The sequence below is a fragment of the Lissotriton vulgaris genome, chromosome 4_1 (assembly GCF_964263255.1).
Source record: "Lissotriton vulgaris chromosome 4_1, aLisVul1.2, whole genome shotgun sequence".
NCBI classification, from domain to species: Eukaryota; Metazoa; Chordata; class Amphibia; order Caudata; family Salamandridae; genus Lissotriton; species Lissotriton vulgaris.
In genome coordinates this window covers 796,172,090-796,198,299 of record NC_141691.1, presented here as the reverse complement: position 1 = coordinate 796,198,299, position 26,210 = coordinate 796,172,090, and the positions used below count along the sequence as shown (strand labels likewise).

General features: G+C 44.3%; 1 protein-coding gene across 2 annotated transcripts in view; it reads left to right on the top strand.

Moving 5' to 3' along the window:
* Positions 1–26,210, top strand: part of DROSHA (drosha ribonuclease III) — a 692,102-nt gene that overhangs the window by 221,620 nt on the left and 444,272 nt on the right. For both annotated transcript variants that reach the window (XM_086965123.1, XM_086965122.1), the window contains exon 4: positions 8,255–8,489. In XM_086965123.1, the coding sequence (XP_086821249.1) occupies positions 8,255–8,489 (235 nt within the window). The remainder of the gene's footprint in view (positions 1–8,254; positions 8,490–26,210) is intronic.

The window sequence follows — 26,210 nt, the reverse complement described above, 5'->3', positions numbered from 1 at the left end:
GTAATATTAGAATTATACATGGTGGGAAAAGAATCCGTTGGGCCACTATTAAGTCCTCACCAGAAAATCTGGCTTTCCTGTACAATAGTGTAATTCCCCAGCTAGAGCGGGTGCTAGCATTGAATGAGAGTGCCTCAAATTTTGCGGCAGGCGCAAAGGCTGTAGAAATCCATAAAGAATTAATGAAGACCCTGGCAGGCAGTTTTTACAAATCCTCCAACCAGAGCCAACGGCAGCCACGGGACTCTAATGCCTGGTATAATCACTCATGTAGGAGGGCAAAAACTATTTTAGTATCTGCTCTTAAAACAGGCAGTATGACTTCCATTATGACTGCAAGGAAGGCTTATAAGGATCTCCTGTTCCATGCAAAATCTGAATGGGAAACTGAGAGATGGCAGGCAATCAAACAGGCACTGATTGTGAAAGATGCACGATCCTTCTGGAATCTGGTTCACACCGGGAAGGCAGAGGGCAAGTCTAAGATCGACCCTAACATCGCTGAGGACGTTTGGTGTGCTTACTTCAAAGATCTTTACTCTAGTCCTGCTTCCCTAACTCTTGAGCTACCAAGTTCTCCTCTGTGGTTGGATCCTAGCTGGTGCCCTCCTCTATTTATTTTGTCGGAAGTGACACTAGCGGTATTAGCACTGAAACCTAATAAGGCCCCGGGGCTGGACAGGATTCCTGGTGATCTTTATAGAGATGAGTTGAAGATATGGGTCCCCTACTTGACTGTCCTATTTAATGCCATTTTGGACGGACAAGAACTCCCTAGCACCTGGCTGGGGGCCGAAATCATCCCGGTTTGTAAAAAGGGCTCCCCGCTGTTACCATCAAACTACAGGCCAATTAGCCTTATTGATGTCACACAAAAAATTTATGCCAGACTCCTTTTACAACGCCTGCAGGATTGGATTACAGAGATTAATATTCTCTCCCACCTGCAAGCAGGGTTCAGAGCCAAAACATCGACCAATTACTACGGCTCCAGGTACTTTATTGGAAGCATGTGGTCTTGGATGGGGGTAGGCTGTATCTAACATTTGTGGACCTCAAATCCGCCTTTGATATGGTGGATAGGAACCAATTGTGGAGCATACTAATCAACATGGGGATCCCTCTCTACCTGTGCCATCAACTTAACCACATGGCTGCTAGGCGTTTTCCCCCCACTGTGCTGGAAAATGCCATTTTAGTGGCACCATGACGAGCTCAGCTCGTCATCAGCACACGACACCCGTGGGTGATGACGAGCTGAGCTTGTCATCAGCATCGAAAGGGTTAAGACTCCATGAAGGAACCTTCTCGAAGGTACGCTTTGGTAAATCTGGCCAGCTGTCTAGGGCATTTCCAATCGAGAAAGGGGTTAGGCAGGGGTGTGTACTTGCCCCCACACTATTTTCCCTCTTTCTAAATGGCCTTATAGAAGATCTGACCAGCGCAAAATATATTGATGCCCCTAATTTAGCTGGCGCTAAATTCCCTGCACTAATGTTTGTGGACGACACCCTGCTGCTTTCAAAAACACCAATGGGGATGCAGCGGGTGTTAGACCAATTTACCGAATTCTGTAAGAAAAGGAACCTGGTGATCAACATAGATAAAACAAAGTACATGGTGTTTAACGCCAGCACAATTAAGGATGGACGACCCCTGGAAAGGGTAAATAACTTTGTCTACCTAGGTTTGACACTGAACGACAAAATGGGGTGGGACACTCAAATGTCTAAGGGTAATCTAGGGCTGTCACAGGCCGCGGGGGGAATCTTAAAAGTGCAGAAAACTTGTGTGCATAAACTAGTGAGTGCTCCGCTAGAAATATACAAAGTTCAAGCCAGATCTTCCACCCTCTACGGGGCGGAACTTTGGGGGCACCGACCAGTAAATGAGATCGGTGTTACCGAGAATAACTTTATTAGGCAGCTGCTCACTCTACCAAAAAGCACACCGCTAATACCATTAAGGCTGGATCTAAATCTGAGGCCAATTGCAGAAGTAATTGCCTCTCGCCCGCTCCTTTATTGGCGAAGATTGTGGAGTGTCCCGGAGCTTGAGAGCTATAGAGAAGAATTGAAGACCGTGATGGCCTGTCAGGGTGCAGGTAGGATACAGTGGCTATCATTTATAAGGGGGTTAGCGACCAAGATTGGACTGGAGAACCTGTGGTCCAATCCTGAGGCTGCATGCCAAGTTATCTCGAGACAAACCCTTGCTGAGACCATAAAACATCATAATCTACAGGAAGCTCTTCAATCAGCCAGGCCCTCCAGTCTCACCGATAGCTTTTTAGATCACAAGAATGTTTACAGCTTTGAGAAGGAACTAGATATGATTGAACCAGTTCTAGCAAAGAAGTTGTATCTACAGTTTAGATATGGCACACTGCCCCTGCATTCATATACAGACAAATGGAAAGAGGGCCCAGCTCGCCCCTGCCCAGGATGTGAAAACTCTAATGAGACCCTAATGCATGTAATCTTGTTCTGTCCTGCCTATAGCAACAGCAGAAAGAAATGGATAATACAGCTATGTCTGAACCTGGGAGTTAGGAATTATCTAGAGTTTTTTAGAATTTTAAAATCCGATACTAATGCACTAATAGTTACAGCCGTCGCCAAGTTTCTGTTCTCTATGTGGCTAATAAGACAGAGAATGCTTCGGAAGTAACAAAGTTCCTGGGCTGTTGTTGGATAACACATCCAGGAAGACTTTGGGCTTCTATTGTATTTTAACTTTTTAAATTTGTTAATATATAACTTATTGTCTTAGGAATTTTAATGGAACTCCGCCACCAAATGGAAATTTGTAGACTATGTATATCAACTGGGATGTAATATGTGTATTTATTCAATGTCTAAAATGTGTTCTGTACTTTTATGGTTCATAAACAAACCGAAATAAAGTTTTTTGAATGAATGAATTTTATGCAAGCTGTCTGTTAAGTGTATGGTGTGCGCAGCGCATGACATATTCGCACATTATATGCAGCGCCCCCTTCCGTATTCTGCTCAATAAGTATAGTTGCCCGCTGTTTCTGCAGTTTGTCTACAATATAAAGTGTTTGCACATGTGACTACATTACATCAAGTGTGTTAAATCAGTATATGCCGCAAATATGTAAATATATGCCATATATAATTATATAGCGTGTGTGAATGTTGGCTGTGTATAGTATATGTGCATATAGTGTGCCTAGTTTATAGTGTACATTGTGTTCCGTGTGCCTTCCTGGCATGTACTCGATATCGTGAATGCTTGCCGATTGGTGGGCCGTATCGTATTCTGTATTGTGTATCATGTACATTTACAGTGTGTTGCTTGTGGATGCCGCCTAGTGCTTATGGTATAGAATGGATGTTTTCTGTGTTTGCTGGTTATATTATGCGTGCCTAGAATGTATCCCACGTGTACTTGTTTCTCCCGTGCACTAATGCTTATAAATGTTCTTTCTCTGTGTGGTGTACACAGTTAAACATTTGTGCAATGTTTGCACGCAGTGTGTTTTCAGTATGGTGCCTTATTTATTTATTTTTTTTGCACCAAGCCGTACAGGTGTTTTTTATACAGCTTTTGCCTACTCGTGGCACAGTATATTGCGTTTACATATACCGTGTTTACAGTATATTGTCGACCTGTCTTTTTGTATCCTATATTATCTTTGCATGCTGCGAGAACATGTACATTTTTTTTCTCTTTACGGCATCTTTCCCCACTCACACCCCCTCTAATAGGGCTCTTAAATATCTCCTGGCCCAACAGTAGGATTCTTCGTTCATTTGCATCGGCCACCTCCCGTCACCACAGGCTTTTACCACTGATTCATAATGGACTGTATGACAAGGCGCAAAAGTATCTTTCAATCCACTGTCCAATTCTTAAAACCTAATCCTGAATCTGCTGTTCTCTACATGTACTGCTCCCAGTGGAGCCGGAACGATTTTCAAAGGGTGTTGGGTGTTGGGGGGGGGGGGGGGGGGGGGTTTAAACAGTTAAGATGTTACCAAGTAACTATCTGTAGAGAGAGAGACCCAAGCTCCCATCTACCTCCCTAGACGTTTAAAAAAGATGGTATGGTGGTCCTTAAAGCACATTTTTTCCAAAACATGACTACAATGGGATATGATACCGCTCATTTATAAAGAGCGCATGTTCGTCAAACTGTTGCTGTGAACGTAGCAGAAACAACGGCAAGAAAGCCAACTCCGTCTTACTGATTTAACCCGCGTTTGATAGAAAGGAAAGTTGTTTACTGAAAACAATATGCCTGGACAAAAAACCAACAGGCTCACAACAGAGATTAACCCAAAGCTCTGTACTTCACACCAAGATATATTGGGCTTTTAGGTATGCACGGCTGCGTTCACCTTGCCTTAAGTGCATCGAGCCAATGTCTAGCATAGTGTTTACCATGGTATGCTTCTTACAAGACACACCTGTAGGAAGAAGCACATATTTAGATCTGCTGTTTTTGGAAACCTTTAATCTTTTCCAATGCACAGGTCAAAGTATTATCCGTTTCAACTTGTAGTTTGCCAGATAAACGTAAATAAATGTACTTATTAAAATAATGGTATTTTGTTCAAAAACTTTTTCTGTGGCTATGGTTTAATTACATCCGACAGTTTGCTTCCCAAACAAAAGATTTGAAAAGATATGTTGCAAACAAATAAAAAAAACTCTGTCATGCTCCTGCTGATTTTCTTTCAGGATATTAGGGGTGCTGCAGTATCCCCTGCTGGCAGCGCTACTGCCTGCTCCCCTTATCTGACTCCTATTCCAAATTTCATGTCCTTATCTGATTCCATAATAATACTGCATGCCCTGTGGCTCACGATTGCTGAATGCACTTACTGACTTGTCCCTGTCTGGATCCCTTAGTGCTCACAAACTGCTAATCACCTGCTTGCAAGCAAACAATATTAGAACATTGGAATGTTGGTAGCTCCATTGAAAACAATGGAGTGCTCCGGGCTTAAAATGGATGGTATAAGCCCGGAGCTCCAACATTCCAATGTTTCTTTGTTCACAGCTCTGGCTGTGAACAAAGGCTTCAGTGAGCCTGAGAGGATTTCAGTCCCCTGGGGCCCCCTGAAGCCTTTGTTTTATTTGTTAGAACATTCTGCCCTCTAGTGGCAGAAGGTTCTTATAGCCCTTTGTAGCTAGACTATACCGGCTATTGAAGTCCCGCTCCCTTGTTAAAGTCCCTCGCCTTGGGCTCTGGCCTTTAATAGCCGGTATAGCCCGCTATAGCAGGCTATAAGGCTACATTACAAAACAATATACTATTAATCATCCTATTAAAAATTATTGTTTTCTTACATTGGACAAACGGCATAAAGTTCATGTTGAGGTAACATAAAATAGCCAACATGTGTTTCTTGGTATAAGGCCCACCGTTTCGACAGGACGATTTCTCCAAAATGCTTATTAAATTGATAATTCCTATAAAACTCAGTCTTATAATGGGAGAAACCTTTTCGACCAGGTTTAGTCACTGCTCAATGATTCACCAAAGGTAACTGAAATGTAAATGACTTGTTGATGCAAACTTTTGCAGTGCCTTCATGGTGTTGAGTTTATAAGCTGATGCCATTATTTGTGTAGAGAGGATGATTGTTTTAGTATGAAATATAAAACTCGGGTAATAGCAAAACAAGCTCTGAATAGGATTTTAGTTTGTTGCCTCTGGCAATCCATTGAATACGGACTAAATCTCATGGGAAATTTCATTCTATTATAAGATGTGTTCTATATGGATTATAAATTAAATCAACATATAGGAGAAATTGCCTTAAAGATGCAGTGAGGCTTATACCGCGAAACAAGTGTTTGCTGTTCTGTGTTACCTCTGCATGAACTTATGCTGTTAGCCCAATGGAAGTAAACTGGATCTTTCTGTGGATCCTTTGGGACACACATCATCCTTTCATGACCAATGAAGTGAATTATGACCGCATAGCTATAATTGTGATTGGTAGCTTTTGATCATAATGATGCCATTTATGTGTTTTTTTTATAGTATAATCCTCATCGCTTTGAACTCTAGTTGGTTGCGTATTAGACTACCCACCAATTGTAATACATGAGAGTATTAGTGAGATAAAAGCAATACCATGGTATTTTTTTTTCGAGGATAACCATCTAGGTGGGTTATTAAGTAGTCTCAGCATGGCCACTTTACTATATACCTGATGGTGGTACTTGGTAGGTTTTTTTTTTACAAAATCCCTTTTGTGTAAGAATATACAAGAAGTTGATGTTCTCTTTCATTGGTTTTTGTTGGGCCAGAAGATAGTCCATATAGCGGGGGATTTGTTTATCTGCCCCAGGAAATGTAGAGGACCTTCTATCCCATATTACTGCACTATCTAGTCCATACTTTTATCTGCTTTTGACCACTGTCTAAGTTGGTGAGCATGTATGAGAGATACTGAGAGGTAATGTGGGTCTTGGCTTTTTCGCTTCCCAACATTAACTCATTCACCTTGACAAGCCGCATTTGCAACTCTGTTGTGGTTTCAAATTGAAACCGTATGTAAGGTTCGCTCTCCTAGCTTGGAAGCACTACTTCCTCTTACCTGATCATATTTACTCAAGTGTGCTAATGTCTACCCTGTGTTTAGAGTCTCACCAGATCATTCTGAAATGTAGTTGAACCAGAGATTTGAAAACTTTCAATGGAACATAAATGTGGCTTTTCTATTGAAAAAAACACAAAGCATAGAAGGAGCTCTTAAGAGTCTAATTTGGTCATTGAAAGTGGGTGCGGATGCAAAACTCCTGACTTTTTCGACACAATGAACTTCGCCTCAATGTTGTTCACCTCTAAGGAGAGCTCTGGTTGATAACAGCACAAGTGGAACCATTGAGACCTAGTGTATATGCGTATTTTTGTTTCTACATTAGGCAGGAAATCAGGCATGGAATCCTGGAAGCATCATAATCGGTTACGTGTTTTAATTTTTTGAATGTAATCTACAGAGAAATTATAATCTTATACCAGGAGAGATTTGAGGTTTTTAGGAATGTTCTTACCTTTTGTTACCTATTTGACCAATATTTAATCACTATTTCTTTCCAGTGTTTGTGACGCCTATTTATATATTCCAATGTTATGAAGGATGGGATGTTTGATTCATGATAATTGTACTGTTTAGGTGTCGGACGCCCTGTGAAAACAATTAAAACTCAAAGTAGCGTACAGTGAGCTGCGTTAGCCTTTGTTTTGGAAATCGTTCATAAAAGAATAATTTAGGCATTACAGAGGTGAAAATCACCAAGTCTAATCTGATTGAAGGAGACTGGCAAGTCTGCTTCAAATCTTGTATAACAAATACTAATAAAAGATGGCCGCCCGTGTGGTTTGCATGACCACCACTGAATGATTTTTTAAATAAAGTGTAACTATTAGGAGATGATGGGTGTGTCCGTTCACATGCAGCCTTCTTGTAATGGTTTTTGTTATACCTGAATAAAAAACCTTTACAGGGCACTTGGAAGGCCTTTTGCTCAGTGGCTAGAGCCAAACATATGACTTTGTCATTAGCGTTTTTTTTCTTTTTTGTGTACCTCCTTTCTACCCACCTCTTGTTGTTTCCGTTGTTTACTTGGGATGAAAGCAAGAAATATCTGTGGATGTTTTTCTATACCGTATCACGCATGTATTTAGTTTGAATGGAAGAAAAGTGTTAAGGTGACGTTTTGGGATGAAGTTGCTGCTCCTTTTGGCTGAAGAATTACACTTTACTATCTCGGGGAACCCTGAAAATAAAAGCCACATATATTTAAGATGTGTCTGGCAAACTGACTCAACCAATTGTTTGGCCATCATTACGTATTCCACCTAAAAGTATCAATACCATCAGCCTTCTCATTGCCATTAATCTGCATATATTCAGTCAAACGTCAGTAGATGGGGCTAATGAAGGTGAGATCTGTTTTTAATGTCCTTGTTTACTTCCCACCCCCATGCTTACAAAATGCAGATATTTTTTGTAATAGTAAAAATACAATCCTATGTAAAATCTATTTCCAAATGCATTTCCTATATTGCTATGGTCTCATCTGCAAATGTCATCAGTTTTCTAACGAAGTTTGAATACGAGGAAGTGGAATTCCATGGTGGAAAGATTGGTTTGTTAAATGTATATATTTTTTTATATATCTAAAATTTGTAGCAGGAGGCAAGACAAATGGTCCCTATTTAATCCTGTCAAGAAAATAAAAGTATTCCTTCTCTGTGCTGTTTCAGTCTAAGTGTGTCACCTGTTCACGTCAGAAAAAGAGCCAGATTGGAACAGCATGGCGCGTCGGAAAAACAGACCTCTACAAAAGAAATTAGCTTGCCAGCCAAGGAGACAGCGGTCCAGACCATCAGTGAAAAACTGGAGGTGGTTGAGGAAGAGAATGAGAATCACCTGCGGCCTGTGTGGGTCCGGTGCACGGATTCAGAGAATTATTATTCTAGTGACCCCATGGATCAAGTGGTATGTACTGAAGGAAGGCATGTGCTCCATTTTCTAAGGAAATCAACTTAACCACTGTAACTCTATCTGAAGAGACTTTTTTTCTCTTAAACCAAAACAATGTCATTAATCTAGAGCTGTACCAACATCCTAAGTTGTTTATAAAAAAAGGGTGCAAACACCTCGCCTCCAGTAAGTAGCATGCTTTGTAGGGGTTGACGCTTCACTAGCAACAAACGTTGAAAGGTGGCTCTCTGCAAGCTGTTTTTATTGAGCTTGTAGGTGTTGCCTAAAGTGTGTGCACCTCTCTGCTGTCGAAGACCTGTTGCAAACTATACAAGTATTTACAGGGGGCTTTGCACCTTCCCACTGCTTTACATTGTTTTGCTTTCTTGCAAATCTGATTTTCTTGCTTCCTTTCCAGTGGCTTTCCTTCCACTCCTTGTATTTCTCTGCTCTGGAACATGGCTTTTTTATCGTTCTTTTCATTGTATAACTTGTATCCTTCCACGGTTCCACATTGGGGAGATATATTTTTCTTTTCTTTTTCTTTCAGAACTCCATGGGGAGTGCACATGCTTTCTTGCTTTCTTCCCTGTGTGCTGCTTCCTCTCCTCACCACACCGTCATCTATGTTGCTCCCCCAGCTCCTCTTTTTTTTCTCACCTACCCCTCCCTGCTCACTATTGTTTTTTTCCCAATAAGGGCCTTTGCGGTCTTGGCTTAACCTCCTCTAGCTCGTCCTTTGCCCCCGATTGCTCCTTTAATTGTACTTTTGATTACTGTTTTTGTGCCTCTTGCAGTGCCGAGTTTGCATGTTTAGATTAGTTCACTCATCTCCTTGCCTAGGTCTGCATTCTTTGTCTTGGAGTCCTATTTTCTGACTTAAGCCCCTCTGAGCTCTCGCCAAATCCCCTCATGATCCCAAACACTGTAAATATAGCACTCACGCTGAGGAGGACCCATGTTCCTACCCAATGATTTAAATGGAAATACAGAAGTGCAGGTTCTACATAGAGTAGCTGCCTGCTCTGAGAAGTGCTGGTGCTCTCCCGTCAAATGTATTGCAGCAGTGCTGAGAAGTGCGGGCACTCTCCCTTTCAAATGAAAGAAGTGCAGGACAGTACCTGCCCATTTAAAGCACTCTTTTCAGCACTTGGCACTCAAATTTTGGTGCCTTGGTCAAAAAAAGTAAGCGAACAAAGGTTAGCAGGTAAACTACACGTTCAGCTGTTGCTTTATCTGTTGAGAAAACAGCAGAGGCATTAAAAACAAGCTCTTTTTCTCCCCCACAGAGTAGGCAAGCTGACATCAGGTATATATGGTTCTGTAGTAGGGCATCTCTGTGTATAGTCATAATGTAGTGAATAGTCCCGCCCATGTGCGAGGACCCCGGAACAATCAAAAATAATCTCTTAAACTGTCTTCTTTGCAGTCCTGCATAGACACTTAAGAGAAAATCAAAGACAAATAATGCAAGGCTACACTGGCCAGTACTTCAACTTAACGTGAAAAGGATAGCCAAATAAAATCAAATTTTACACGTATTGCCAAGTTTCACCCATAGAGAAACTTCCCTTCACCAAAATCCTTGAAATGATCGAGAGGAAGGGTTGGACAGACAAGCCCCCAAAGAGATACCGTGCCTTTAAGGAACTCTCCAGAGACCCTCTGTATCCCAGGATGCACAGCCAAAGTCCTTTTACATTCAGTTATTTTTTACGGCTCCTGCTAGCAGGACCCTGGAGCATTGAGCTCTCCCTTTTTGGGGATTTCTTCATTTTTTGGCACTTTTCCAGTGTTTTGAGTGTTTCACTCGACGTCTGGGGTCTTCCTCTTCCATTTGCTGTGTTTCTTAACCAGTTTTATCACCTCCTTCTGTAAAAAATGCCAGCTTTATTCGACTAATGCCCGGAGTGTGGTAGGAAGAGGGCGTAATCTGAACCCCACAGAGTATGCATACTCTGTCTCCCTTCCACCCATGTCCCTGACTCCTGTGATATCTGTCACTCATTCTCCAGGATGACCATGCGTGACAGGGAGAAGATTCTTCTCCAAGGCCTGGAGCAGAGGAGACATGAAAAACCAAGTGGACTTCAGGGCAAGGAGGGACTCAATCATCATCCTCTGCCTGTGCTTCGGCCTCTGGGGGGCTCCCCAGTCAAGAAAAGGCACAGATCCCGGTCGACGTCGATGACCTCGGCGCCGAGAGGTATGACCACCATCTGCTCTCCGTCGACCCAGGGCTCTGGGTCCAAGCGGCATCGAGGACTTCACAGGCGTCGACACACCATCGACGTCGAGATGAGTCCAGGAGGCGACGGCGTTCGCTGTCGAGGCTGTACCGCAGTACGCCGTCAACGTCGACACGACTGTCGACGTCAAGAAGAGGCAAGTCGACGTCGAAGAGTGTGTCGACGTCTAGAAGATCGACGTCAAGAAGTAGAAAGTCGAAGGGGTTGACGTTGAGGAAGGAAAAATCGACGTCGAGGAGGCGTTCAAGATCCAGGACAGTGTCCCCGGCCTCAGTGGTCAGTCTGTCGTCTCCATCGGCAAGCTCCCGGTCGCGGCGGCACCGGCGCTCGGCCAAAAAGAGGTCTGCCTCTAGAACATCTTCTTTGAGGCCTGCACAGAAGAAGAGAGTGGTGAGGTCATCGGAATTGGAGTATTCACGGAACCTACTCACCTTCTAGGCCCAGGAGGCCTACACCTCCACCGCTGCCTCCGAGGATGCCTCCTCCGCGGTTCCCCCTCCTCCAGCGATGATTCCTCCTCCTCCTTCCCTGCCTCAGACACCGCCCCTGCCTCCTATTCCACCACCTCCCCGGCCTCCACAACCTCCGCCTGAGGTTCCGGCTCCGAATCCTCCGCTTCCGCCTTCTCTAAGACCGGCGGCTCCGGTGAAGCCCAGGAGATCTAGATCAAGGTCTAGAACAAGAGATCGCACTCGAAGTAGACACTACTCCTCCATAAGGTCTCATCACCGCCATCGGAGAAACAGGTCGCGGTCCCGGTACACGGGCTCCTCGAGTGACCAGAGGTATTCTCCAACATTATCGGATTCCCCTCCTACGAGGATGTCACCTGTGGACGACATTGTGATGTTTCAGGAGGTGCTGCTGAGGGGGGCAGCGAAGTTAGGGATCACATTGACGGTACCCACACCATCTACCTCTGTGATCTTTGAGACGTTGCACAAACGGCTTCTTTCTCGCCCGTTGTTGCCCTTGGTGCCAGGACTGGAGGAACCAGCCATGGAGCTGTTTCTGACCCCGGCTTCGGTGAAGTCGGCTCCTTCTCGGCTGCAAAAGAAGTACAGGCACCCGGATTCTGATCCGGCGTTCTTGAGGTCAGATCCTGTACTGGATTCTGTCATTGTGACAGCAGCCAAGAAACCGCATGCTACTGCTCCGTCTTCTACGGTGCCTCCGGACAAGGAGAGCTGTCGATGGATTCAGCCGGACGGAAGGTTTGCGGTACGGCTGCCACATCAATGAAAGCGGCGAGTGCCTCAGCGCTCTTGGGTCGCCATGACCGCGCTTTGTGGGAGTCTCTGCAACAGTTTCTCAAACTCCTCCCGAGGGATAGGAGGGAAGATTTCCAGGAGATACTGAACGAGGACAAGATGATCTCCAATCTAGTCATCAGCTCTGCGGCGGATGCCTCTCTCCTGGAGGCTCATGGTTATTGCCATGGCATTAATTTAAGACGCCATTCCTGGTTGCGCCTTACCTCTCTCAAACCGGAGGCGCAGCAGAAAGTCGCAAATTTGCTGTTCTCTGGATCGACGCTCTTTGGGATGCATGCGTATGAGGAGATGGCCTGCATTAAGGCGGAAGTAGAGACATTGAAGGCCGTTGGTTTGGAGAAACCAAAGGAACAACGGAAGTCCTTCTGCCCGTTCCAGAGGAGATATGGTTCCCAGAAGCGAGGACAAGGTCGTCAAGCTGGCCAGCAGCAACAACAGCAGCAGCAGTACCAGCGGCAGCCTTTCCAGAAGCGTCAGAGGGGCAGAGGCGGCCAGCAGTCCTCGGCGAACAAGGACCCGGCTGGGTCTAAGCCCGGAGGTGCTACTTCCCCCTTGTCCGTTACCCGCTCTGGTTGGGGGGAAGCATACAAAATTACCTGGCAGAGTGGAGAAAATTTACTCTGGAAAAGTGGGTGCTGAATATTGTTTGCAATGGATACAATCTTCGTTTTTTCAGCCCTCCTCAAGCAATTCCACCGGTTTGCTTGCAGTTTCAGCTGCGCGAGCTCCAAGCGGAGGCCGATACCCTGTTAAGAAAAAGGGTGATAGAAGACGTCCCTTTGTCTCAAAGGGGGAAGGGCCTTTACTCACAGTTCTTCCTGGTGTGCAAGAAGGACAAGAATGAGTTCAGGCCCATTCTGGATTTGCGACAAGTAAACAAATGGATTCGCACAGAGAAATTTTGCATGCTGTTTTTACACCAGATTTATCCTCGGCTACAAAGAGAAGACTGGCTTTGCGCAATAGATCTACATGATGCGTACTTCCATGTGCCCATTGCACAGAAACACTGGAAGTTCCTGCACTTTCTCGTCGGTGCCAATCACTATCAGTACACCGTACTACTGTTTTGACTGAAGTATGCACCCAGGACTTTTTCAAAGTGCATGGCGGTGGTGTCAGCACATCTGAGAAAGAACAAGGTGTTTGTCTACCCGTACCTGGACTACTGGCTGATCAAAGCCTCCACCTTCCAGGAAGCGCAATTGCACTTCAACAGGACGGCCGTTCTGTTAAACCAGCTGGGGTTGCACATAAACATGTCCAAGTCTGTTCCCACTCCTGTCCAGTGCCAACAGTACTTGGAGCCTCCTTCGATACTCTTTCAGCAAGCGTGTGTCCTTAGGAGGAGCGACGCTTATCGATCCTTCGGAAGGCTCAGGCTCTCATAGCTGTTCAATCTACAACAGTGAGGACGGTGTCTTCTCTACTGGGGTCGATGGCCTCTTGCATCTTCCTAATGCCACACGCACGCCTCCACATGAGGCCGCTGCAGTAATGTCTGGAGGATCATTTGGACCAGATGCGGGGAAGCTGGGACGACAGGATCCGGCTGTCCCTTCACGCTCAACAGTCCCAGAGATGGTGGTGCTCAGCAGAGAATCTCCTCAAAGGGGTTCCATTCCACAAGGATATTCCCATTCAGACGATCGTCACGGATGCCTCTCTCCACGGCTGGGGAGCGCATTCAGACCAACTACAGATCCAGGAAACGTGGTCCCGGGCGGAATCCACGTATCACATCAATTTCCTGGAACTCAGAGCTGCTCACTTGGCGCTGAAGGCCTTTCATCCATCCTTCCAGACCAACTCCTTGCTTGTGCAGACGGACAATACGATCACAATGTATTACCTCAACAAGCAGGGGGGCTTGAGATCGCGCACACTGTCACAAGAAGCGGCGATCTGGCACTGGCTGCTAGCCAGAGGACTGACGATAACGGCTACTCATCTGCCAGGCGTGCAGAATGCTCAGGCGGACGCACTCAGCAGGCTGGTGCAAGAAAACCGTGAGTGGGTTCTAAGCTATAACTTTGCCCACGTTTTTCCAAAATCCTTCCACTCCAGCGGAAAAGTCTCTACATTCCCTGGATGTCAGAAGGGTGTTGAAAAATTCTACTTGGATAATACCAAGGACATTCGTAGGTCAGACCAAATGTTTGTCAATTATGGGTCGGTCAGGACTGGTCTTGCCACTTCAAAACAGTCAATCTCGAGGTGGATTGTGTCCGGTATCCAGTTATCTTATCAGAAGGCTAACAAGACCTTAGGGAGTAAGCCTAAGACTCATTCCACCAGGGGCAAAGCAGCTACAACTGCTTTGCCTCGTAATGTTCCCATTGCAGATATCTGCAGGGCTGCCACTTGGAAGTCGGTCCATACCTTTGCTAAGCACTACTGCCTGGACTCTGATGCCAGGGCAGATGCTCAGGTTGGGCAGGCTTCGTTGAGAAATCTGTTTGCACAGTAGTGGTGTTGTCTTTGTCCTCCACCGCCGGATTGGTTGTTGGGATGGGCTTGCCATTCTATTCACTAGATTATGACTATACACAGAAGGAGTAGTTTCTTACCTGTAACTCCAGTTCTGTAGTAGGGGTATCTCTGTTATAGTCATAAGCGCCTGCCCTCCTCCCCGGTGGAGAAAATGATAATGTACTGTTTGCTACAGGCCTTGCTTTATACACCTTCAAAAAGAACTGAAAGTAAAAGGACTTTGGCTGTGCATCCTGGGATACCGAGGGTCTCTGGAGAGTTCCTTAAAGGCACAGTATCCCTTTTCCAGACACATAATGGCAGCTTGTCTGTCCAACCCTTTCTCTCTATCATTTCAAGGATTTTGGTGAAGGGAAGTTTCTCTATGGGTGAAACTTGGCAATATGTGTAAAATTTGATTTTATTTGGCTGTCTTTTTCACGTTAAGTTGAAGTACTGGCCAGTGTAGCCTCGTTTTTATAGGCTGCATTATTTGTCTTTGATTTTCTCTTAAGTGTCTATGCAGGGCTGCAAAGAAGACAGCTTAAGAGATTATTTTTGATTGCTCTGGGGTCCACGCACATGGGCGGGAATATTCACTAGATTATGACTATACACAGAGATACCCCTACTACAGAACTGGAGTTACAGGTAAACTACTCCTTATTATTTCACTGGGTCTGACGTCAAGGAACCCACTGAACATGAACTTCAGCTTTCCTGTGGCTTCACAGCCTGCGCACCTTCTGTTTGTCATATAAGTTGGTTGTATATGAATGCTAGTACAACACTCTTGTATGTGTTGTTCATGTCCGGTATTTAATTAACCAAAAATATCGATGTTTATTCATCGTAAAACTGTACTAACTAGTCCCTGTGGACTGTTCTGGTGCGTGTGTTTCAACAGTTTCTGTGCCATGCTACTCTGTTTATCGCTGCTGCTCTTTTCTAATCAATCAATTGTTCAATCAATCAATCGTTCAATCAATCAGGGGTTTGTAAAGTGCGATACTCACCCGTGAGGGTCTCAAGGCTCTGGGGGGAGGGGCAGGCAGTCAAGGAGCCAGGTCTTCAAATCCTTCCTGAACGTGTGCAGGGTCGGGGAGCGTCTGATGTTCACAGAGAGCTCTTACAGCACCCACAGAAAGGGGCGCTTTCAGGGTTTGTTCTGTATACATTTTACCAGCAAACGACTGCTTCTGAACGTGTTATGACTTTGTCTACTAAATTGCATAAGGCTTTCAAGATATAGAAAAATTTTGAAACACAAATTATTACTTTTCATTGAGAGGAGAGGATTTGTCGTAAGGGGCAGAGGTGCTGACTTTGGAGTTGGCGAACCAAGCTCGAGTCTCAGCGCCAGCTCAACGTGCTGTGATTCTGGGGAAAGCAGTTTACTCTCCTCGTGTCTATAACCAAAACACGAATGAGTCCTTGTCTAATTTAACTTTTCTCACATAAAGTGCTTCAATACCTTCAGGTCGAGTTTGCCCTATATAAAACTGCTCACATGTTTTTCCTTATGACTATTGAAATTTTGCACGTAGGCTTGAGTATGACCGCACTTCATTGAAGTCTCTCCTGTTGTAAATCCACCAAAGCATAGAAAGGAAGCCGGTATTGAAGAACATGGAGCCCAGACGAGAAGTAGAGTGGTGTAAGATTATAATTAATTAGCAAAGAAAAGTTCCTCCCCCAGGCGCTCTTATAAACTACTTCTCCATATATAATCTTTCCCGTTTTTTATTTCCCCATTTTACCAAGTTAAATCTTGTGCTATCATATTTCTTAGATTTGGGGGTCTCTAGTTGGCACAGGTAGGTACTTGTGACAAATAAGGACCCTTGCTTCTAGTCAGGATAAGGGGTACACTCCTAAAATAACCCCTGCTCACCCCCTTTGTTGCTTGGCACGAGCAGACATGCTTATCTCAAAGGCAGTGTGTAAAGCATTTGTGACCACATACAGTGACCCATTGACAACACTACAGATGGACACCACACAGGTGTATATTAAAAGTAAGTATTCTTAATATAGACTTAACACAAGACCACAAACGACAAAAATCCACAATACTATACTTAAAAATGGTAGTTTTAGCTTAGTTCAGTTCTTAAGATGCGACACTTTGCGTCAATGTACCTTACGATGCGTTGCGCTTCCACAACAAGTAATGTTGCAGCGATGGAAATGCGGCAAAGTTCCAGTGCAAAGAAATAAAGACGTGAAGATCTTGCAGATGTGGTACACTTCTCCGATGATGCGAGAAGTCTTGGTTCGATGCGTCAACGACACCCTTGTTCAGCGATGCGACGGCAACAGCCTCTGCTGCAGCACTCTTCTCTGACGTTGCGAGAGGCTTCTGCACAATGCGACAACTACAGCGGCGATATCCAAGATGCGACGGCAGCCGCTCCGAGGGCGGCACGCTTCTCCGTGGATGGGAGGCTGTTTCCTCGATGCTTTGCAATACGACAGCTACAGCGCCGACACCCTCCTTCGGAGTTGCAACAGCAGCAGCATTGACAGCGACACACTTCCTCTTCGTTGCGAGACGCTTCTCTCGATGCGGTGCAATACGACAGCTACATCACCGACATTCACGATGCGGCAGCAGCAGCGATGACCCGCTTCTTCCTCGTTGAGTCGCGCTTCCAGCTCCTTGCGACACTCAGTCCCTCAGAAGGCCCAAAAACAGCAGCAGGCACTTCTAAAGAACTCTGAGGAGCTGGGGGTTGAAGTCTGTTGTCCTTGAGACTTCAGCAGGAGGCAAGCTCTGTTCCAAGCCCTTGGAGATCCTTCACAAGTTGAAAGTAAAGCACACAAAGTTCTTTCTCCTTTCTTTGGCAGTCAGGCAACCACTTTACGCCAATCCTCCAAGCAGCTCTTCAGCTTAGGGATAGTCTCTCCTCCGTTTCTTCAGGTTCCTCTTCTCAGCAGAGGTTTCTTCTTGTAGTCCAAAAGAGATCAAATTTCTTGGGATCAGGGTCCCAATATTTATACCCCTAAATCCTTTGTCCTCTGAGGACAGAGGGGCCTTCGCCCAGTCCAAACCAGTTCTGGAGCACTCTGTTTACAAGACTCCTCCTTTCCTTTCACATTGCAGGGCAGAAACATCAGACGCCCCACAGGAGGTGGAGCCAGCATTGTGGAGTAAAGCACAGCCCTGGAGCACTTTGTTGACATGATTCCTTCTCTTCTTTCACAGTGCAGGGCATAGACATCCGCCGCACCACAGGAGGTGGAGCCATCATTGTGGAAGGCAGGCGCAGCCCTATTCAGGTCCCAGGTGCAACTCCTCCCACCCATCTAGAGGCAGATCTCTCTATTCACCACTGGGTTGACTCATTCTGTCTTTTGGAATCCCCCAGCCCTCTCACTCAAACTCTAGACAAGGAATACACTATCTAGCAGAGGCAGGCTTTAGATAGTTAGACAAGAAAATACCCACTTCCTAAAAGTGGTATTTTCAAATACAGAATTTTAAAATCAACTTCACTAAAAGATGCATTTTATCATTGAGTTCAGGCATGCTAAAATCAAATTTCTACCGTGTTCCCCGAGTCAGTTAGGATTATTCGATGTAAAGATCTAACTGCCCATTCTGGCCTATGGAGAACAGGTAGCCTTGCAATAGTGAAAAACGAAAATGGCTGTAATTCACTATTAGGACATGCCACACACAACAGGGCTTGTCCTACCATATACTTACAATGCACCCTGCCCTTGGGCCTACCATAGGGGTGTCTGGCATGAAGAAAAGAGATGGTTTAGGGACTGGCAAGTGGGTGCACTTGCCTAGTCAGCATGGCAGTACCAGACTGCACACAGGCTCTGCAATGGCAGACCTTAGACACATTTTACAAGGCTGCTTCTGTGGGTGGCACAACCAGTGCTGCAAGCCCACCAGCAGCATTTGGATTTGCAAGCCCTGAGCCCACTCAGTGCACTATACTAGGGTCTGACAAGTAAACCAAACAAGTAAATCATGGAATCACTAATCCATACATCAATTTACAGTAGGGAGCCCTTGCACTGTGGCACTGGACATCAGTGGCACAGTGCCCAAAGCATCTAACTCCAGCAAAAACACATGAGGCAACAGCAACAATGGAATGGAGACTCACGCCAATGATGCCAGGTCTATCAATAATAAAAATGTAGTGGCTCTTTAAAACTTGATCCTTTTTTTGTAGTGGTAACATATTAACAGAGCAACCGTAAGGGCAATCCTAATTATATCTTGTGAATGTTATGATTATTAATTTGCACTGCCCCCTTGAAGAACACAATTGGCATGTTTATGTAACAGTTATCGCAACAAAAATGAACATTTTCAGATTGGACCTTTCTTTATAATTTTGAGAAACGGATGTTAGTTGAGATAAAATTAATCAGAATTACCAAGCACTAGAGAAACGAGGCGTCTAAAAAGGCACAAAAGAAAAAGTCAGTGTTCAATTATAAAATAAAATCAAAAATGCAACTTACAAAGTAGTACTTTGGTCTGGTTTATAAGCCGACGTTTTACCGGATATGAAGTGTGGCCACATTGAAACAAAACAAGCATAGACAATCCCAATAGCTTTCGCCTCTGCGAGACCTTTTGGAGTTGTCAATGTTTTTTTAGAAATGTTGCATAGCAGAACTGGCTTCTGTGCAACATGGCTTTTAGGTAAATCAAAAACCAAGTGGTATGGCGTGGACGGCGTTGACCGCGTCATATCGCTTTTTAGTTTACAGCCCGCGCTGCTCTGCAGCATGTCGAAACAAGCATTTGCAATGCAATAGGTCTTGCATCACTGAAAGTTTGAGCTATTTGTGTTGCTAATAATATTGCAATGCAAATATTAAAAACTTTAAGTAATACAAGAGCTATTGCAATGTAAATCAATCGCGGCACACTCGCTTTAGAAAGCATCAAGTTCAACTGCCTTGAAAAACACTCATGAGCTTTAAAACACCAGGTTTACGAAGGTGCTTGCCTATATTAAGGCATTCGTAGTAAAGATTATAGTGTTCATTTGGCAACCTTATACCCAAACATACAAACACACTGAAAGATATAAGCAGCAGAACAACTATACCAGTAGCGGCTGCTACCGAACGGGCGTGGGGAGGCGAGGGGGTATTAAAAATAATGCCACAGTCCTCCTCCGTCCTCTCAGTCCTCGTCCTCGCTTCTGTAGAAGCGGGAAACACCCATTCAGTGTTTTGATTGGTCTGAGTGCTGTGGTTCGTTACTCAGACCGCAAATGGGACCCTGGACATGTTCTCCACCCAGGCAATAATGCAGGCTGTAATGCAGCAAGATCATTAAATTTTATCCAAATTGCCTTACGAAGTACGTTCTGACCATAATTTTACGTATTGCTTTGCCTGCTTGTTACTTGAACCCAAAATCTTGGTTCATAGGGACCAGTGATTGAGAACACATTGGGTGGCTGTGCATATGGCTGCGCTCTCTGAGCTGGAGAAACAGAAAAGAGTTGCTCCGTAAATGGAGGCGATGGGTTTCTCAGATTATGGCATTGAAGAAGTGGAGGCTCATGAAGACCCCCTAGTCTCAACCCTCAATTAACTTAGCCTAGAGGTCAGGGTCCTTAAGAAAATGTGGAACGTAAGGTTACAGTGCTCCATGTTAAAAAGCCATCTGAGCCATGGAGGGGAAAGGAATTCAGGCTACTGTTCAAGACTCCAAAACCTTCAAGTGAAAGCCTTGAGTCACTCAAATTGAATCCCTATGTGCTGATAAAATGCTGTTGAAGGAGCTAAACATAAACAGTCTCATCAATGTACCAGGCAAAATGGCAGAGTATGGATCTGCTGAAAGACCTCTCCTTATCTTTGAGGACGCTCAAGCTCGAAGAGGGAAGGAGGGACAGGTAACCTTGATGGCAAAATCCTACAGCGAAAAAAGTCCCTGAAACTGCCGACATAGAGAGGAAGGATAGGGCACTGAAATGAAAGATGGAGCTTCTCAGAAAGAAAACGTGCTTATGTGGAATAATGTATTTACATAAATTATCTGGGAGAGAATGCCCCTTTTTGCCTGCTCACCGCCTTTTTTTAATGAATTTTATTACTGCTTTGTTAGACTGCTTTTTAGGAATATCACCCATTTACTTGTTTGCTTACATGCAGTATATCCTTTGACTTTGTAGCTATATACACACTCCCCATGGCCCTTACCCTCTGGGCTTGGCCCATCTCCTATCTTTCAATTAAGACTCAAGAATAATCATACAGATGAAGTAGACTTTGACAACTCACCAAGCCTGCGGTTGCTATGGTCTGCCCTTTATTACCTAAAAAGATCACTAATTCTCTAAGAAACTGGATTACTTGAGCTGGGTGACTACCCACCTCAAGGAATAAATATAACTCTTGTCTGGGTGAACCACTAAAGTCACTAAAGAAACCTGAGCTCAACCTCCTGCTAGCAATTGCACAGAGCAGACCTGCTTTAATTAGAAGCAACATCTAAATGATACAGTAGAAAAACACTAGAGAGCTGAAATACAAAACAAGAAAAACCTCAAACCGAATTAGGAAAAGTAGAGTAAAATGTAATAAAATGACACAAATGACAAAAATAACCGGAGATGTGAATTTTTAAAGTTCTAATTATAAAGTTCTAATTAGGATTAGTGGCAATGATAGTTAATGGTTATGGGAGACCAGAATTTTGGAGTAACTTGACACTGACCGTGATCGAGTGCGGATCATTTACACCAACCAGGTTTATCCTGGTTAAAGATTTTGCCTTTTGACTCAAGTCCTTAAGGTCTCTTTCCACCTCAAGAGTACACTTCTAAAGCCCCCGGTACCTCAGGGTAGAGGCACATAGAGACTTGCAGGGTGTCAGAGAGAGGCCAAACGGAGTCTAGTCTGGTCTAGTTACCACTGGGCAGTTGCAGGAAAAGGCCTCATTTAGCTTGCTTTGTGCATATTGCTTTAACAAGAGGTTAGACCTATGGCCCTTGGAGCCCATTTCTTTCTCCTGGGTACAAGAGAGGCGGTCCAGTCCTTCAGGGCTCTTCTTGTGTCCCAGGCAGCTAAGTTCAGATTTCTTCTGATTTTCCTCTTCCGTTCTGAATTGGGTCCCTGGAGGTGCCACAGTTATGCCTTCCATGAGCTAGTGGGTGGGAATAACTCCAGGGCATGCCCTAACCAATTGGGTAAAAGTTCCCGGGGCCAGCCCTACCCACTTTGGGCATTTTCAAGGTGGTGGAAGTCTGCAGCCAGACTAAACGTGGGCTCTCAGTGCTAGGGGTGTGTTTGGAGAGTGTACTATTGTAATCCTAGTGTCCTCCCACATCTCAACCTAAAATCCAGTTTGGGGCTGTCACTGAACGGCCGGAAACATAGAAAAAGAAGTCTGGTAGAAAAAAACTGGGTTTTCAGCTACCAGGCAGCGGATACACAAAAACGTTTTTGCATCCTGTTTTCCTTCCTTTCAAGTGTGACCCCAGGGTTGTATGTAAAAAACCCTGAGACAGAATTCTAGTGAGACCAAGCCGGTCCTTCAGTAACCAGACAGCAGATACACAAGATTTGATTTGGCATTGTTTTCTTTCCTTTTGAATGCTCACCCAGTGTCTATTTAAACCCAGCAGACCTGTTGAGGAGAATTTGATATACCAGCTGGAGTTGACACTACAATGTAAAAAAGGACGCTCCATCGAACCTGCATATTTTGTCAGGTTCAGAGGAGTCATATCGGCCCGTTCAGGTCCTCCTGTTTGCTCCTAGAAGACACCACTCGCTTTTTATCACGCCTATTCAAATGGCAATTAGTGTCTGGCAGAGGTGGCCCAGCTTCCTTTTACTACCTTCAGGGAGGAAAGTGCCAGAATTAACATCTCCAGAAGAGGTCATCTCTGTGCTGGAAGCTTCAGTATCCAGTCCATCAAGCAAGTGTGACTCTGTTAGGGTCCCTTCCTCCGGCATTTTTTTTTATCTCTGTAAGGGATATTCGGTTTCCTTCATGAGAGGACAGAATAAGTACAGACGAGAGAGTGCTAAAAAGCAATTGCACTGGACTTAAATTTCAGCAAAAAACCCCACTAGAGCTGCAAGAGTAGAGCAATGCAAAAGAGAGAGACATGTGATGAAGAAACTTAAATAGCTCCCACTCAAATTGGCATTGTAAAAGTACCAAAGGTATAATGGAAGTAGAGCATTTAGAAGCCATGGAAATATCTTTCTATTCTCCTCCCGTTGTTGCAAGTGTACCACTCCCAAATGTCCATATGTATCCACTGTAGTGTCATGCAAGTTTGCAATGGCTGAACCGTTGTGGTTTTTGAAAGACTCCGTAGAACTGTGGCGTAAGCGTTAGAGCATAGTGAAGTGAAAGCAGGGTTAGACTGTTGAGGTTGCAGTAAAAGCATTTGGCAATAATAAAAGCTTTGCTGACCAGTCTACATATCATTGGTTGAAAATCTGCTGGGAAGGCCACAAAGAGAGGTACTGCGCTACTACGTAACCTAAAGCCATACATCCTATGAAGTGATAATACTGCGAGCAGAAGCAGAGATCAACCAAGTGTCGGGCAGTAAAAGAGACTCTTACAAGCAACAAAATTCAAATTCACGAAACCATCATCTGCTTACCAGAGCTAAGTAAATAGTCATCATGCCTCAACGTAGGGGGTAATACTCCAGAGGAAGCACCCAGGGTTGTGTTTGCGTAGCTTCCCACAAAGCTGCCAGGTGGCGGCTCAGAACAACTCCAAACGTCTCCTGAAAGCAAAGGGTTTCCATGAAGACCAAGAGGCAGATCAAGGTTTAACAGACTGTCCAACATGAGCCAGAGACCAGCACAGGACCTTAGAGGTGGTATGGATAAGGCAGGTCCTAGTAGACAGTGTTGCAGATAACTCCACCCTCATTGTCAGTCAATCTTGTAAATGGTTACAGTGCAGCTGGCTTCTTGATTCTATTACCGGCAATCGATACCACCAAAAAGCTGAATATTGGTGACCGATGGACTGCCTGGATAGGGAGATTTGATGATTTCATTGATGCATAGAAGAAGCAAATAAAAGGTTATCAAGTATCTTAAGAAACTAGCTGCTGAAGATGTAAAAGAAGTCCTGAAGGAAATGACTCAAGCTGACGAAATTACAGTCAAATCAAAGCAGCCTTAAATCTTAAATTCAATCCAATGCTGAATGTAGGTTAAGTAAGGTACATCTTCAGTCAAGAACAACAGAAAGCTGGTGATAACATTGCCGAATTTCTTGAGACTAGATATGCTCATCAAACACTCGAAGTTCAATTAATTTAATGATGAAGCTATATGCCTCAGAGTGATTGACTGATGCTTGTCAGATTAATTCAGACAAATTCGTCTGGAACAAGTTCTCTTGGCTTCCAGAGCTGAAGAGCATGCCGATCGACCGGCTGCTGACATGAAGGCCAAAGGTGCCTAGAGGGAGCCAGTCATGAACGTGAAAAGTGAGGCAAAACACAAGGCAGAGGGACACAGAGTGGTTTCCGCAGAAAAATAAGTTGTGCTTCAGGTGCGGTTTTTCATTTCCACATGAAGGTAAATGTCCCACCATTGTGCAGATCTACTAAGGCTTTGGAAAGGAGAACCATTTTGTAAGTGCCATGGCGTGAAGACAAAATGTCCGCCTGAATGGTTCAGAAGCGATGATGTTTGACACACCCATAAGGCCAAGTGACCACATCAGCTGAGGCAAATCAACACTAAAAGGGTTGATTGGCATTTAAATCTTCTTCAAACAAGTCTTCAGTATCTACTGCAAATGAAAGTGAAGCAGATGGTTTCTGCCATGTCGATGTTTAACTTGGAGAACCTGCACGTGTTGGACTTGCCACATGTGAGGAAAAATACCAGTCAAAGAAAAGAGGTCATGACAAAGCTCCAAAGTCATTCAAACATTGTCTGAAAATCACACTAAAACACCTTTCATTTATCGATCGTGGTATGCCAATAAATAGTATGCCTTACGAGAAAAATGATGAACTGTCTCCATTGCCCCCACTTACGCTATCAAACTAAAGTCAACGCCACTAAAGTTCAGATTTATTTGTAGCGCCAATAAACCACAAGAAAACAGAAGTACAAGCACCGATTCATGTACTTCAAGGTATGGCGTTCAGCGCCTGTTTAATCCGTTTCAGCACAGATCCTAAAATGGGACTGTTGTCCCTGAACTGTAACATGAATGCTCATCACGAAATAGCAAGGTATTCATTTAATTGTTTCATGGGTTGGGAAAACTCATGACTATGAAAGTCCAGTTACACATTATTGCCCAAAGACCCAAACAAATTGCCTTTGTTAAAGCAGTTAAAAAATAACTTGAATCCTTACTCGGATATGGTATCGTCGAGCGTTCCGCTGGTCGAACTCCATGGGTTTTTCCCATAGTGCTAGTACCAAAAAAGAACGGTGAAGGAGCTGTACACATCTGCGTGGATATGCGTCAACTGCACAAGGCAATCGAAAGAGAATGACATCCAGTTCAGCACATTGCCAATATAAAACAATTAAATGGTACACAGATATTTTCTTGCCTTGATTTGAATAAATACTATCAGTTGGAGCTTGAGGAGAATTGCAGGTATATTACAGCTTTTTCCACACATATTGGTGTGTTCCGTTACAAAAGAAAACATTTTGGTCATCAGCAGCTGTACTGTTTCAAGATGTCATTTGACGTACCATAAAGCCTGTTATAAATGCTTACACTTATAGTGATGACATTGTTTTTCTGAGGTACACAGATGGAGCACAATAAAGCAGTCGTGCAAGTGTCATTTGCTCGCTGGTGCAGGTTCAACTTTGAATGCTGAGAAATGTGAGTTCCATAAGACACGGTTGAAATTCTTTGGCCATATATTTTCTGATGGGGCATGACCATTGATCCAGCTAAATTGGAAGCGTTGTCAACTTCCAGTCCCCCACAAGATCTCTCCATGTTGCGTTCATTCCTTAGCATGGACAGCCATTGTTCAAGATATATACAATACTTTGCCACTGTCAGTGCGCCATTGAGAGACTTGACCATAAAGAATGTTTCTTTTGTTTGGTAACATGAATGCGAGCCAAGCTTCCAGAAAGTCAAACAAGTTATTGAGAACACAACTGAAATGGCTTACTTTGAGCCAAAGCTTCATACTGAAGATGTTGTTTGGGTAAGCGCCATCCCAAATGGCCAGAAATTGGAAAAATCTGGACTTGAGCAAACTCAACCTGTGTCTTGACAACACCAGGCCCCTCACCACTATAACTAACATTGAGGAGGAAGCGGTCATCAATAGTTGGCTCGGCTCTGCCGTCAATGCATGTCTCCCCCAGAATAAAAAGAAGTATAAACAGCAATACCCCCCCCCCCGCCCCATGGTTCTCCGATTCGCTTAAAAGGGAAAAAACCAAATGTAAAAACTTAAAGCGGCGGTGGCGCACTCAGTATGATCCCTGCATCAGCGCTTGTACAAATCAGCCCTTACTAAATATCATGCGCTCTGTAATACGGCTAGGGACGACTATGTCAACTCTACCATTTTGAATGCACAAAATCGCCCCAAAGCACTTTTCAAAGCAGTGCAAGAACTTTCTGGAACCACATGCCAGCCAAAAGCCCCATGTCTGAATTCCACTCAATGTAATGCTCTAGCGCAATTTTATATCAATAAAATTGATAATATTTATGCTGACTTTGATGATCTGATTCCTACTCTTGCTCCTCCTGCACATCCCGA